The sequence below is a fragment of the Maniola hyperantus genome, chromosome 17, assembly GCF_902806685.2.
Source record: "Maniola hyperantus chromosome 17, iAphHyp1.2, whole genome shotgun sequence".
NCBI classification, from domain to species: Eukaryota; Metazoa; Arthropoda; class Insecta; order Lepidoptera; family Nymphalidae; genus Maniola; species Maniola hyperantus.
This window is the reverse complement of record NC_048552.1, coordinates 12,385,240-12,402,106: the sequence shown is the minus strand read 5'-3', so window position 1 is coordinate 12,402,106 and position 16,867 is coordinate 12,385,240. Positions and strand designations below refer to the sequence as shown.

The window sequence follows — 16,867 nt, the reverse complement described above, 5'->3', positions numbered from 1 at the left end:
TTTTTTGGTTCATGTTCGCCATTTTTGGCAGAGCAGTTATGTCCGTTTACCTTTAACAAGATCTGGTATTTTATCGGATCCTAAAATCGTATGCTTGTGTGAACGCGTGCATTGGAATACCGATGCCACTAAATCGGATCCTCCAAAAAGTTCCTGCTAAAAATCGGATGTATCAGTGTGAACGAGCCGTTATGAGTAGACATTTGCCAGTCTCAACTATCTACAATCAGGGAGAGGACTGAAAGAGTGAAAGTCAAAGGGTTTTAATAACCTTTTTTAGGGTCTATTCGTCCGTCCGTCCGTCTGTCTGTCAGCGGACTGTATCTCATGAACAGAAGGTAAGTAGAAAGTTGACATTTTACCAAAGTGTGTATTTCTATCGTCACCACAACCATAAATAATAATACAACAACAAACAATAAAAAACCAAGATACCGAATTTCAAAATGGCCGCGCCATGCAAATTAAAAATAAACAAAAATTACTTAATCTTGTACGATACTTGTTGATTCGATACGGAATCCCTTGTGTGTGAGTTCGACTCGCACTTCACCGGTTTTTAATGCGATTCATATTCATATATCCCGTCACACAGCCAACTGGAACAGCAATTTAGCCGAGTCCATTTAAACAGGAATTCTACTTAACTAGCTTCCTTTGACGCAGTGTATGAGAAATTTTTCTTTGAATCCTTCTTTGAAAGTAGGGAAATGAAAATGAATTGTAATAAAATTAAAACATGAAAGGTTCTTGATTACACTCTATCCATGGAGAGAAGTTCCTTTAGGACTCTCCCTGAACATTATCACCATCATGATCAACCCATCGCCGGCTCATTACAGAGCACGTGTCACCTCTCAGAGTGAGAAGGGGTTTTTGGCCATAGTATACCACGCTGGCCATGTGCGAATTGGTAGACTTCACACACCTTTGAGAACATTTTTATTTCTTTTAATTTAATTTTTTGGACAGGGCAACTTTGCTGACAGAAGTCTCAACGCAACTTCCTGAAATTTACCCATATGTTTGGCAATGTTACAGCTCTGCTTCTAAATTATTCTTTGGAGATAGCGATATTAAGTCTTCTGTAGGCGTTCAGCAGGGGGATCCTTTAGGTCCGGCCCTGTTCAGCTTAGGGATCCATAACCATATCTCAAATTTAACATCTAAATTTAACATATGGTATCTTGATGATGGAACCATTGGGGGCAACGTGGATGACGTTCTAAAAGATCTTAATCATATTAAGCAACAGTTTGGGAAAATTGGTTTAGAACTTAATTTTTCGAAATGCGAATTGTTTTTTACAGAAAAACTGTCGCAAGAAAGAATTCTATTGGCCTCTGAATTATTCAATGAAATTTCACCTAATATTAAAATACTTGATAAACGTTCACTTTGCCTTCTCGGTGCTCCTCTTTATAATGAATCCATACAACCACTCTTGGATCAAAAAGTCAGAACATTTTCGGCTAATACCGACAAATTGGGCACTCTAAATTCTCACATTGCATTTTCGATCCTAAAATATTGCCTTTTTGTACCTAAATTAATTTACATTCTCCGCGCGAGCCCAATTTGGAAATTTCATGGACTACTCGATAACATGGATGCCACCCTTAAAAGTACACTAGAACAAATTCTAAATTTAACTTTTGATGAGCACTCCTGGAACCAAGCAACTTTACCGGTCAAGTACGGTGGCATCGGCGTGAGGAAAATTTCCAGTGTAGCTCTTCCGGCTTTTCTGTCCTCTGTGCATAGTATAAAAGAGCTTAGCTCTCAAATTCTCAAATCCAATTCATCATTGACCTATGCCACAGAGGCCCTAGAGAGTTGGAAGGTCAGATGTCCCAATGTCGACATCCCGAAGGAACGTACTACACAAAAACTTTGGGATTTGCCATTGGTTCAACTGACACATACGAATTTGGTTCAAAATCTTACAAGTGACAGAGATCGTGCCAGGCTTCTAGCATTATCCGAAAAGGAATCTGGGTATTGGCTGCATGCCTTGCCATCAAAAAATCTCGGCACACTTTTAGATAACGAAAGTTTTCGTGTGGCTCTAGGTCTCAGATTGGGAACACCACTGTGCCATCAGCACAGATGTCCGTGTGGAAAAGAGGTTGATAAATTTGGAATCCACGGACTCTCTTGCCAAAGGAGCTCCGGTAGGCTGTTTAGGCATGGCTCTCTTAACGATACAATTAAAAGAGCTCTTGCCACCATAAATATTCCTGCGCTCATTGAGCCGGCAGGGATTAGTCGGGATGATGGCAAGAGACCTGATGGATTGACGCTGGTTCCCTGGGAACGGGGACGGGCGCTAATGTGGGACGCAACTTGCGTTGACACATTGGCCCCGTGTCATATCAGGAAGACAGCATCAAGACCGGGAGCCGCAGCAGAAACAGCTGAAAACGGCAAGCGGCGCAAGTATGCCTCTCTTATAGAGAGTTACATTTTTGTGCCGTTTGCCGTGGAGACCCTGGGGCCATGGAGTCTTAGTGCTAAAAATTTTTTACGAGACATTTCACCGCGATTAATAGCCTCAACTGGTGACAGAAGGGCTGGCTCATTTTTTGCGCAGCGGATCAGCCTAGCTGTCCAGCGCGGAAATGCAGCCAGTATTCTTGGCACCATTCCACGCGGTCATGATTTATATAGTAATTAGATAAGGCTAGCTTTAAGTTTTATTGTATTAAAAAAAAAAAAACATAACTAATAAAAAAAAAAAATGAGAACATTATGGAGAACTCTCAGGCAACTACCGACTCGCACTTGTCGGTTTTTTGTCTTCGTCATTTCTATGGGATTATGTTCAGAGAGTAAGCTGTGGTAGCCTAGTGGTTAGGACGTCCGCCTTCTAACCGGAGGAGGTCGGGAGTTCGATCTCGGGTACGCACCTCTAACTTTTCAGAGTTATGTGCGTTTGAATTAATTAAATATCACTTGCTTTAACGGTGAAGGAAAACATCGTGAGGAAACCTGCATGCCTGAGAATTCTCCATAATGTTCTCAAAGATGTGTGAAATCTACCAATCCGCACATGGCCAGCGTGGTAGACTATGGTCAAAACCCTTCTCACTCTGAGAGGAGACCCGTGCTCTGTAATGAGCCGGCGATGGGTTGATCATGATGATGACTCCATCTATAAACCTTCCTCGTGAAACTAGACCAACTAGGGAGTCAATAATATGCATTTGCATTGATATAATTTGCAATACCCAGAGACTAAATACCTATTCATATACAGAAGTCATTAGCAAGTTATTCAGCCATTCAACACTTTTACTTCACTATGCAGTATGTAGCCAAAGTAAAGGGAATATTACCTGCTAACGAAATTATCATCCAAGGTGTTCAAGTGGTACGTCTTTCTTCTTTCATGGATAAATCATTATTTTTCATTCCCTTCAAAAAGTCGCATATGTCACTCTACAGCTGCGCGATTGCGGGAGAATGACAGCTACAATGTCACGATCGCAATCATCTCTGATTGGTTAACGCTCGCTCACTATTGGCTACAATCTTCTACAATGCATTGTTGCAACAAGAATCGCACAAATTCAGCCAATCAGAACAATTGAGATTGTAATAATGATTGATGCAGGTTTTAGACAATCGCCCTAGTCTTTATCTAAACCCATGCAAAAAATCACGTCAATCTGTTGCACCGTTGCGACGTGATTGAAGGACAAAACAACAAACAAACACACTTTCGCATTTCTAATAAGGGTACTGGTAAGGGTACTGATTATCATTATTAGCTAATTAATGTAGCACCACCCATTATTTAGCACATTTTAACGGACAATGCATATGGAGATCGTGCTCCTTACCTCTACACTCTATAAAGGAAACAACCTATTCTCAAGAACTTATAAAACTGTAGATGAGTATATCTACACTAAGATTACGATTGAACAAGGCTTGAATTGAAACAAACAGAGACTGCAAATGCAATTATCTTGGGTGTTACCAAGTGACGCAGCTTCTCTATCGTATAATCAATCATGCGTGCCGCTTGGCCGTGGGTAGATTCAGTCTGTGGCGAACTTAACAGACTCTCCGTCACAAGCTCCATGCTAACGTAGTTTCATATCTACTCATGTGGTTTCATTCTCATTTGAATAATAAGTAACATACGCTATAACTTATAGCGTATGTAACCTTATAAGTTTCTAACTTATAAGGTTGCGGCTATTCAGAAATTCCAGATACGATTCTAATAATATTATGCTATTCAAAACTATTTTACTCGCACTTGTTTGGAAATTGCTTAATAACTAAAAATAGAAAACCGGTCAAATGCGAGTCGGGTTTGGGCGCTGAGGGTCCCGTACTACAGAAGAAGTAAAACGGTAAGAATCAACCGCAAAACTAACTTTGTTGAAATGAAATGAAATAAACAGTTTATTTGTATGAATATGGGAAGACAAGGTGTTTGTGCACTCGTCCGTGAAATCACGGACTCCGTAAAAATACGAATCGAAGGAGTACGTATTGTGTGACGGCCACATCGAAAAATCACGGATACGAACCAAATACGGATGAGTGCACAAACGACCTTAAGCCAACATATCCAGTCAGGAAACAAACGCAGATGTTAAAAAACTATGCGCTCCGGAGATTATCTCCTAGGTACAAACTCACAAACTAACTTTTAGCTCTTTCTAACATTAGTAGGTACATACCAAGTATCTAAATACTTTATGAATGAATTAATGAATGAAGTATGCTTTATCTAAATATATAAAAGGCAAATGTGACTGACCGACTTACTGACCGACTGACTGACTGACCGATCTATCAACGCACAGCTCAAACTACTGGACGGATCGGGCTGAAATTTGGCATGCAGACAGCTATTATGACCTAGGCATCCGCTAAAAAAGGATTTTTGAAAATTCAACCCCTAAAGGGGTGAAATAGGGGTTTGAAATTTGTATAGTCCACGCGAACCAAGTCGCGAGCATAAGCTAGTAATATTATATTAGAGGTAAACCCTAAATCCCTAATCAAACGAAAATTTTCTATTAGCCAGAGATAATATAGATATATAACAAGTATATTATATCTCTGACTAAGCCGAGTGATATCTAATAATAAAATTAATTAATTAATTTTTCTAAAATTGTTGTGATACAGTGCAATGACATTCAAATATATTATTATTCTGTAGGTCGTAATAATCTGATTCGATATTAATTAATTAAGTTAATGATCGACGCAAATAGGTACCGAGGCCATAAATGAAATGGTTTTCCAATAAGTATCCCAATTCACAAAGAGGGAATTAGCTTAGCTTAACTTTTTTGTTTTTTTAAATCTGTAAATATATGAAAGGAAAAGGTGACTGACTGACTGACTGATCTATTAAGGCACAGCTCAAACTACTGGACGGATCGGGCTGAAATTTGGCATGCAGATAGGCTATTATGATGTAGGCATCCGCTTAGAATAAGGATTATTGAAAATTCAACTGCTAAGGGGGTGAAATAGGGGTTTGAAATTTTGTAGTCCACGCGGACGAAGTCGCGAGCATAAGCTAGTGTTACAATAAAACTTAAAGCTAAGCATGCCCACGTGGAATGGTGCCAAGAATACTGGCTGCATTTCCGCGCTGTACAGTCAGACTGATTGATACTTTGCGCGTAAAATACGTATACGCCAAACTGACTGCCGCCTTCATAATATGATGATGATGATTAAACGGGCAAGTCAGGATTACAACATTTTAGATTAACCGAGCCTTCGTGGGCGCACTAACAATAGTATCGTACTACGAGGGACAACACAAACTACCCTCGACTATAACAATAGCAACCCTCACTAATTATGAGTCATGACACCAACGTCTTCTTTGACTAAGGACCGCTAATTCTAAACCCTACCTAAGTCCCTACCTAGACCGGCTCCACCATCCCCTACACCGGTCCCAGACTACCTACAACTTACTATTACAACCCCAACTAGTCCAACCAATAGGAACTTAATTAGATAACAACAACAATAATAAAACCTACAGTACGACATACAGTGTCTACTGGGAAGTGCCCTCAGCAAGAGCCACACGAATAATGGCTCGTTTCGCACAGCTCGTTCGATTTTATAGTCTCACAACAACGGTGGAGACGATGACGCAATGTTCAATGAGCAAACTGTTTACAATTAAGACGATGGTGCCGTCATACATATAGAAATATTATAAACTAGCTGATCCCCGCGGCTTCGCCCGCGTAGATTTAGGTTTTTAAAGATCCCGTATAGCCTATGTCACTCAGGAATAATGTAGCTTTCTACTGGTGAAAGAATTTTTAAAATCGGTTCAGTAGTTCTAAAGATTACCCCCTACAAACAAACTTAACGACATTACCTCTTTATATAATATAATCATTCAAAGACCAAATATTATCTCCATAAACTGTTCTTAGTGATGAAATCATTTATTTTGATAAGGATTAATAGCATGAGTAAAATAAACGCGTTTAAATGTAGTCCAAAAAAAATTCAAGATTTTTAAATAAAAAAATGGTTGCTGTGCCTCACTCGACATAGATGGGTATAGTGTGTCGCGGACTTTTTTGTAGATATTTATAAGATCTACAATTAATTAGAACATTTTATGGTTCTATCTTTTATAGTTTAGGCAGCGTACGCAAAATAAGTAACTTTTCTGGTTGATTTTTTACACCTTGTGTCCGAAAATCCCAAATATCTTACGGAACCCTATTTTTTTCCAAAATAAAATATAGCCTATGTTACTCGTGGATAATGTAGCTTTCGAATGGTGAAAGAATTTTTAAAATCGGTCCAGTAGTTTTTGAGCCTATTCAGTACAAACAAACAAACAAACAAACAAACAAACAAAGTTTTCCTCTTTATAATATTAGTCCCAAATATCTTACGGAACCCTATTTTTTTCCAAAATAAAATATAGCCTATGTTACTCGTGGATAATGTAGCTTTCGAATGGTGAAAGAATTTTTAAAATCGGTCCAGTAGTTTTTGAGCCTATTCAGTACAAACAAACAAACAAACAAACAAACAAACAAACAAACAAACAAACAAACAAACAAAGTTTTCCTCTTTATAATATTAGTGTAGATGTAGATATAATGTAATAATAGAAATCTTTGGTCCACGGCACAACTCACCCTCCAGGTCGTTGCTGCTGCGTCGTATCTCGCAGAAGATGCACACGTAGCACACGGTGATGATCAGCAGAGGCGCGAAGTACATCGCACACAGGCAGAACACGTTGTACGCGAGCTCGAGGCGAGCGCTGGCGAACGCGTCGAACGACACGCACTGCTTGAAGCCGACCACGTAGGGGTGGTGCATAACTTTGAACACTGCGCTCTGGATGGACAAACATAACTTGCGTTAGAGGTTACGTTACTGCCGTTTATTATACCAGTCTGTGATCTGTCCATTAATTAGTAACGTTTGTACAGGTTCACCAATATGTACGGTTAAAGGCATGTACTCAAATTCAAATAAAACTCAAATAACTTATTCAAAATAGGTAATAAATTAGAAAGAAGAAAGAAAAACGTTTATTTTTTAAAGCTGTGCCACACATTACCAGTCAGACCTAGTTAGATCATCCCGGCGCGGCGCCTCTAATACTTGAGCAGTAAAGTCAAAAGACCTCAAGCAGAAGAAGCGCCGGAATAAACTGTCATGTGTGGCACAACCCGAAAAAAAGGGTCCCGACTCAGTATAATTAATGTTATATGTCTTGCACATGTACAAAAACGTACAGCGCTGGTTTTCAGTAGGAATTTTCTCTTTTTGATTGTCAGTTGTTAGATTTGTAAGATATAGTGGTAATAATTAAAGTTAAAACTAAAGCTGCGAGTGTTCCAAACGCGCCCAGGTCTGAGAAGAGCCCACAACAAACTGGTTTGATAGAGACGTTTTTGAGTTACGAAATATAAATCTGAACACATTTCCAAGCAAAACAGCTTAAAACTGTGCTAAACTTGAGCCAAAAGTTCATGATTTCGATCATTGAATACAAACTTGAACTCATTTCCAAGCAAAACGAATCCAGCATAAACTTATTATATGGAATAGTGAATAATGTACGGCAAAGTTTAATAAATTTATTTGCTAGCATACGTTTGCTAGCATATCTAGTTATAGTTTGCTTGTCACTGTGTTCATCTAACTTTTAGTTTTGTATCAAATTGTGAAAACCTATGCAACCACACCGTTTTGCTTGCCAGCTTCTCAAATGTTATTATTACCTATTGTTTTCTGAAATACTTTCTCTAACGGAGGACGCTGGAAACTTTAAAAAAAAAGTATGTAAAGACTTAGTAAAGACTTTTAAGTACTAAGTTTTCATAAGACCATAAGCCCTACATCTCTATTAGATTAGCGAGAAAACAAGAAGTTTTCTTTTCACCATAAATGTAAAAAGTGAAGTCTTAAATATACTTATTTTTCACTTGAATTTATCAGATTAGAACTTATTCCGCGAAATCTTATCAAAACTTATTTCAATTCATAAATTTTTCATTTTATATATTTTATTTGATTAAATTTATCAGAACTAGAATTTTAAATTTTCACGAACATAATATAATACTTAAGTATTGCTGATATGATTAACCGTTGTCATCTCTCTTCTTTTACTTTTAAAGTTTACTAAATTTTTAACATTGAAATAAAATGCTTAAGAAATGAAATAAGTGATACTAAGTGTGAATTTGTGGTTACATCACAAATAAAAATGTGTTCATGAATAAAATAATTAGTATTTTCAATTTTCAAAGTAAGATAACTAACTATACTAAGTGGGGTATCATTTATTATGAAAGGGCTTTACCTGTAGATTCAGAAACAGATTTTTATTTGAATTTTATGCATAATAGTTTTTGATTTATCGTGCAAAATGTCCAAAAAATACGACTGTAATACGGAAACCTCGGTGCGCGAGTTTGACTCGCACTTTGCCGGTATTTTTATAACGAACGAGTTTCTTTCGGTCAAGATGTCTCCCAAGTCAGAAAAACACCGTACCATGTTCACTCCACTCTGCCGGTGGGCGTTGTACCTAAGTGAGCTCCTAAATTGACTCGGGGATTATGACATCTATATACATACACACATACATATCTATTGAAATTCCGTATTGAGCTCTTGAGATACCTAGGATTCCTATTATATTAGTGCTCAAGTTGAGTACTCAAGCTGAGAACACTACACTCGAAATTGTAGACTGGTAGCTGTATAGTACGCGACAGGTCGAGATGGCACGAGGCGGGGGGACGCCCCGCACACCCGCACGTTTATAGATTAGATTAGATTTATTTATTTACTGACTGCCTCGGCGAACTTCGTACCGCCTAACAGTCGATTATTTTTCAGGCAATTTTTTAAATTTTTCTCTCCGTAAGAACCATCCTCGTACTTCAAGGAATATTATAAAAAAAGAATTAGCGAAATCGGTTCAGATGTTTTTGAGATTTGCGATCAGCAACACATTTAGCGATTCATTTTTATATATAGAAGATGTACTTTAATTGATGGTGTGTGCTTAAAGCTAAATATACATGAGACCCTGTCAGGGCATTGCAAATACAATTTTAGGTAGGTACAGTCGTCGCCCGTCGCACGTTACCCGTGCTCTGTGTGTGCGGGGCGTTCCCTCCCCGATTAAAATCCCCGAAAAAGTGGCCTACCAAATTTAATCAAAATCAGTTAAATTATAGGGCCGTGAAAAGCTAGCAGCAGACAGACACACTTTTGCATTTATAATATTAGTATGGATATGGAAGAATGGATACCTATGGATGGAAATCACTCACGATAGTTTAAACGCTAAATTACAATGAGTTAAATATGATATCAACAACATGAAACTTCTCCATTAAAGAGAGTAGCATGGCGCCCTGACTCCTGAGGGCGGGCGGTTTCCTGTTAAAGTTGGGGTTTACAACTTATGGCGAACTGACAACTTCATTATAAGTTGAATGGAAGCAGAAATTATAAAGTTCCACTTTTTGTTGGCTATCACGTAGTTCTTGTAATCTACGCTCAGATCTTAATCTTCTTAATATAGTTACAACGTGTTTTTTTAACTGTATGGTAATACAACACTATAGGAGATACTGGGAAACTGTCTAGGAACTTTGAAGTATTTTTTTAAGACCATTTTGGCATAGTCAATTTTTTGATCAAGCGGGAGCCATAAAAATCAATGAGATAATTTTTTTGATGCCGATCGACTCAGTTTCATTTAAGGTCTAAGGATCATTAATTCATTGTATCAAAAGAAAAAAGTTGGGACAGCGAAAGTTGCTACAGGCTTTTTATCCCGGAAAATCAAAGAGTTCCCACGGGATTTTTAAAAACCTAATTCCACGCGGACAAAGTCGCGGGCATCATCTGGTCTAAATATATAAAACGAAAAGTGAATCACTGACTGACTGAGCTATCAACGCACAGCTCAAACTTCTGGACGCATATGGCTGAAATTTGGCATGCAGATAGCTATTATGATGTAGGCATCCGCTAAGAAAGGATTTTTGAAAGTTCAACACCTAACGGCGCGAAATAGGGGGTTGAAATTTGTGAAGTCCACGCGGACGAAGTCGCGAGCATAAGCTAGTTCATTATAATCATGAAGTATCACTGTCCATTACTGGGTCGCGCCGGACTACGAGACCTCACAGATCCTCATCGGACACGGCTGTTTCCGGGCGCGCCTGCATAGGATGACGTTGCGCGAGAGCCCGGCGTGCGAGTGCGGCTTTGGCGACGAGGATAGGCACCATGTGCTGAGGGAGTGTCCCCTTTATGAGGACTTGCGGGTGACGATGTTGGATGGGATCGTACGCGGGGAAGCGGGGCCGGTCTTCTACACGGACCTCGTCTCATCGGCGGGGAACTACAACCGGCTACGGGAATCTGCGCACCATTGGCATAAGAGACGAAGCAGCTCGGAGCGTACAGGTGCCAGGCCAGCACCACGGAGGAGCAGCAGCTGGGATCTTAGCTGTGCTAGTGACGTCTGGCCTCCAAGGCGGGAGAGTGAGCATAAGGGACAAGGAAGAGACAAAATAATTTGTAGGGAGTCAAGAATTGGCGCCCCGGAAAAACGACAAGAGCAAGTACCGAACGGGTGCCCTCCCGCGATTCGGCCCATATAACCGAGAGGTTGGCGGGGCCACGGGAGGTTGAGGGTTGTCCATTACTGACCTGGGGCAAGCTGCACGCTAGAGCGGTGGCCCACGCAGCGTACAGCATCTGCTTACTCCTCCTCCGCGCTACGGACAGCTTCAACGGGTACAGCACTGCGAAGAACCTGCGAACAAGTGTTGATATAGTTAACTTCTTGGGAGGGAATTGTGGCCTAGTTCTGACAACGCATATCAATCGATTGCGATCGTTAAGCAACGTTGACCCAAGTCGGTAACTGGATGGGTGACCGACTTTGGAGATCCAAGTATGGCCTTTTCGTTTCTCGGAGAGCATGTTAACATCTGATTATAACTCTAAAACCTTAGCAACGAAATCTCGTTCTCTTAGTGGTACCTTTTTTAAAATCACATACAAGCAATTTATATATAGAAAATCCTGTTTTAAAATACAGGTTTTTTTTTTCGCTTTTTTTGTGGTATATCAGTAATCATCAGAACTATCACCTGTCTTTGTTTTTGCTAGCGTTCTGGTTACACCCTGTATATATGCATAGCTAGCTAACAATTAAATACAATGAGATCGCCATGAGCGCAACAACTGATGCAGTCAGCAATAAACGGGTAATTGCATGGAAAATATACCAGTTCACGCAATTAACCGTTTAGTACTGAATACTATCTTGTCCTAGTACATTGGTAGGTAGAGTACGCGACAGGTCGAGATGGCAATCGGGGTATGAGGCGGGAGCACGCTCCGCACATCTGGATGCCACCTGCACTGTCCCGCATCGGGATAGAGCGGGGGCTGTGCGGGAGTCCCCACCCCGTGTTGCCATATCGATCTGTCGCGTGCGATTCATTGAAACGCGCTTGCCTAAAAGATGCCTATTCACTCTTGTATTGGTACTCAGCTCAGGTTACACGTCATCATCATGATCAACCCATCACCGGCTCACTACAGAGCACGGGTCTCCTCTCAGAGTGAAAAGGGTTTTGGTCATAATCTACCACGCTTGCTATGTGCGGATTGGTAGACTTCACACACATTTGAAAACATTATGGAGAACTCTCAGGTATGCAGGTTTCCTCACGATGTTTTCCTTCACCGTTTAAGCAAGTGACATTTAATTACTTAAAACGCACATAACTCCGAAAAGTTAGCGGTGCATGCCCGGGATCGAACCCCCGACCTCCGATTAGAAGGCGGACGTCCTAACCACTAGGCTATCACAGGTGTTATGCTGTATATGAAACACGGATGTCGTAAGAGCGTTCCAATGTAAGCGGTTCGAATTGTTGTTTCGTGCGATATTGGCTGTCGATCACATGTACCTATTCAAGGATGCCAACGCTTACGGTTTCCCATTGTTCTGTGGTAGAACGTGTAGGTAGGAATATCTACTCATGTGTGATGTGGAACGGTGGAGGAGGAACAGGATTGTGAAGTTCCTGAGTACACTCTCCAAAGTATATCCGATAGAAGTCAGTTAAGCTTATTTAACACTACGGGTTACCTATAAATTATAATATAGTCCGGTCAAAATACACATTCAAGGTTACAATAATTTTATAGAACACAAAAATAGTGTTATTCTATTTTTTTTATTATTATTTTTTTTAATTAATAAACTAAACTTTTAATGCAAATGAAAATACAAAAAACAAAAATACCAAACTTATTCTAGAACATAAAAATTACAAATCGAAAATATCATCTAAACCACCGCAACGAGGCAGGGTGCTGGGAACGCTGGCAGCGTTACCTCGTTGAATGGCCAGACTAATATGCTGACCGAGGTAACTGCCAGCCCTCCGGTCCCCCGTGGATTCCGCGAGACGGGATGAAAGGTCCTTAAAAAAGGATCTAGCATCCTCGCCCCACGAACCCATGGTCTCCACCCCAAAAGGCACAAATATGAAACTATTTTCTATATTCTCATATTTGCGCCTCTTGGCCCTTTCTGCCTTAGTAGCCGCCGCTCCGTGGCTATTAAGGCAGAAAGGGCCAAGAGGCGCTCCGCTTCTATTTTGTGTTTTTCTTCTATTTTTCATAGCTTTCGACACAATAATTTTCGGCAACCACGAGTCAACACGGAATATGTATTGGTGATTCGCTAACTCAATGTTCAACGATGAATGATTGCCTCATTTGACATTTTTTTATAATCCATTGAAGGTTTGCTACTAAAAATCATTCTGATATCAGTCAGTGAAGCAGCAATGTAAAACCACACAATGGCAAATGAGCTCGGCAGCTATTTTATCGTTGGACACTGAGTTAGCGAATCAGCATGCTGGCCTGACCTGCCGGCCATTTTGAAATTCGCTATTTTGTTTTTTTATTATTCGTTGTTAAAGCGCCAATAAAAATACACTGTGAATATTTCACACGGTTCATGAGATAGGTACAGCCCGCTGACAGACAGATGGACGGAAAGCGAAGACTTAGTAATACCGCCCCTTTACCACCCTTAGAGCAGGGGCACACGATGCGTTGCGGCGGCGGTGCGGCGCCAAAGCGGTGTCGCTTCGTCTAAAGAAATATCTGTTGCATGTCACACGATGCGCTCCGGCGCCGCACCGGACTTGCAACCACCGAGACGAGGCGGGGAGGGGTGAATGCGTTGCGACGTCGGAGCGGCACCGCTCAGTTGTTTATGCGTCACAAGGAAGGACACTGTCCAACGCTGCTACGGCGCCGCTGCGACATAACAACGTTGCGGCGCCGGCGCCGCACCGCTCGTGTGCCCGCTGATACGGTGAAATCTTTGCGGTGCCGCGCCGCAACGCATCGTGTGCCCCCAGTCTTAGTACGGAACCCTATTAAGTAGCAAATGTTCGTCAAACTCTAAATAAACACCAATTTTCTTCAATCTCCTGTCTGCACCAGAGTTTACCAGTTTCCTTATTTATCGCGAACGTCTTTGAACTATTTCTAGCGTTTATAATATAACTCGATTCAGACTCGAAGCTTCCACAAATCTGTTTTAAATCCTTTGAGAAAGATTTGATTTTGTTGGAGTCTGTGGTTTTACCTCGAGATCTGTTTCATTAGTTAAATATTTATGTACGAGAACATTTACCGTACTCAGAGACGCTCAATCGTTACTTAGTTAAAATGATTATGATTAATAATGATATGATAATTATGATTTTTACCATCTTTAACTAGTATTATCTAGATTATAATATGCCATATTTTGTACAATCATTTTATTATTGTATTGTTCTATGCCGATGACTTTCGTAAGCGCTTGTAATGAGTCTAAATCGAAATAAATACAAAATACAAATGAGACAGAGCTATATAACTCACATAAATCTGTCTCATTTTAACTCATTCAGATGTTTTAGTGTTGTGTGTAAGGGCGTTTGTGCACTCGTCCGTAATTTCACGGATTCGTCAAAAAATACGAATCGAATGTACGTATGTATTTGCATGACGGATACTTCAATGATTCACGGATACGAACCGAATACGGATGAGTGCACAAACGCCTTAACAGTAAAAAGGAGAAAGGATCTATCGATAGTCGGTAACACCTAACGATGGGGCGATAAGGCCCCAGCTACCTGCGTCCGTACGCCATCGTCTTATCGATAACGCTTCTGCGGCATTCTCGCAACCTGATCGTAATGATTTATGACACAGTTCGCACGTTCATAATGGCTCAACTATAGCAATAATATATTTCGTTTGGTTTTCATTTCACTGGTCTTTGTTTTTGAAAAATACCTACCTACAAAAATATTGAATAGAATGGCTATTTATAGAGTTAAAAAAGTAACAATGCGGTGACGCCATTAGTAAAAATGCTGACGTCACGTCTTTTAAAAACAGCTAAGCCACTATTCCCACCTCATTGTTGACTTCGACGAAGAGTTAATCGTTTTTAAAAGTGAATCATTTCATTTGTGCGATTCTACTTTCACAAAAATATATACCTACCTACCTATAAAAGTGAAATTTTAGTACAAATTGATAAACCTATTTAAATCTAAATATATAAAAGCAAAAACTGACAGACTCACTGACTGACTGACCCATCAACGCACAGCTCACACGTCTGGACGGATCGGGCTGAAAGTCATGTAGATAGATGACGTCTACGTCTACATCCGCGAAGGGATTTTTGGAAATTCGACAACTAAGGGGGTAAAATAGGGGTTTGAATTTTGTCTAGTCCACGCGGTGGAAGTCGCGGACATAAGCTAGTTATGAAATGATATTGAATAGTAGGGTTGAATGTTGATTTTCCTATTGTAATTATTTTCTGTATACAGCGGGCTGTAATCTGTAGGTACTATAGGTACCAACATAATGACCTTCTGATAGAAACAATTCAAACATTTCATCCGAGTATTTATAGGTCTATCCAAACATCACACAATACATTATTATGGAATCTTGGCATTCGTTCAGTATCTTCAAATAGCAACGCGGCTCTACCCCTAAAGAGGGCTATACACACAACGTTTCCCTCTGCCAAAGTACTGGACCTCTTGGTCAAAAATATAATAATATAAATATTGATAGACTAAGGACCACTGTCATGTCAAAAGTACGGTTCACCTTAGGAAAACGTGACTGACTGCCTGACTAATCAATCAATGCACGGCTCAAACTACTGGACGGATCAGTAATACAATAATAATTTTAATTTAATGTTGTTTTTTTTACTTTTAATTTAGATATAAAAGAATATTTCTTTGTATACCACAGACTAAGTACCTAGTTGAATACAAACAATGTTTCTTCTCTTTTTCAACTTCAACAAGACAAAACAACCGTAAACATAGACTGAAATAGAACGACATAAGGCCATGTTTTGACAACCTTTATAGCGATGTCTGCCCAAGGTCTGCCCAATCTGCACTTGGCCAGCGTGGTGGCCTATGGCCAACTGCCAAACCCTTCTCATTCTCAGAGAAGACCAATAGAGAGCCAGCAATGGGTTGGTGGTATGATGATCATCATCGAGGTAACAATACAGAGGAGTCTTCAAAGTTGAATGAATGAATAAAAGTGTCTAAAAACAATTATTTCACCAAATGAAAATGATTTTATTAGCAACTAGCTGACCCGGCGAACTTCGTACCGCCCAACAGGAGATTCTTTAATTTTTTTACAATTTTTAAATTTTTCTCTCCGTAAGAACCATCCTCGTACTTCAAGGAATATTATAAAAAAGAATTAGCGAAATCGGTTCAGCTGTTCCCGAGATTTGCAGTCAGTAACACATTTAGCGATTAATTTTTTTAAATAAAGATTATGCCCATCGCTGCTAGTCGTAGTCTCTATTGATTTCGTGCTGTGGCCGGAATTCGTTCAATAGAGCAATTTAACCGAGATCAACTCCCAGTCGTGTGGTTTGATGAAATGTCCACTGCTCGCGTTTGGGATCAAAGGTAAACCGATCTCTATACTAAAGTTAACAATGGACATACATACTCGTAGCTACTTTTGAGTCTTGATTTGGTCAGTCATGTGATACCTATTGTTCTAACGCTTTGACAATAGAAATTGATCACTCCCTAGTAGTCCCTACTGATTTTGACGCGGTACTTTAGATAGCTTGCATCCCGGAAACGACAATTGGTAACTTTTCATTCTGAAAAAAAACCGGCCAAGTGCGAGTCAGGCTCGCGCAATGAGGGTTCCGTACTACAGTCGTATTTTGTCGACATTTTGCACGATAATTCAA

General features: G+C 40.0%; 1 protein-coding gene across 1 annotated transcript in view; it reads right to left on the bottom strand.

Moving 5' to 3' along the window:
* The window catches only part of LOC117990274 (adipokinetic hormone/corazonin-related peptide receptor variant I-like), a 36,213-nt gene that overhangs the window by 14,854 nt on the left and 4,492 nt on the right, over positions 1 to 16,867 (bottom strand). Inside the window, exons 3-4 of the mRNA XM_034977738.2 lie at positions 11,221 to 11,326; positions 7,164 to 7,368 (exon numbers count right to left, since the gene is read on the bottom strand). Coding sequence (XP_034833629.1) covers positions 7,164 to 7,368; positions 11,221 to 11,326 — 311 coding nt within the window. The remainder of the gene's footprint in view (positions 1 to 7,163; positions 7,369 to 11,220; positions 11,327 to 16,867) is intronic.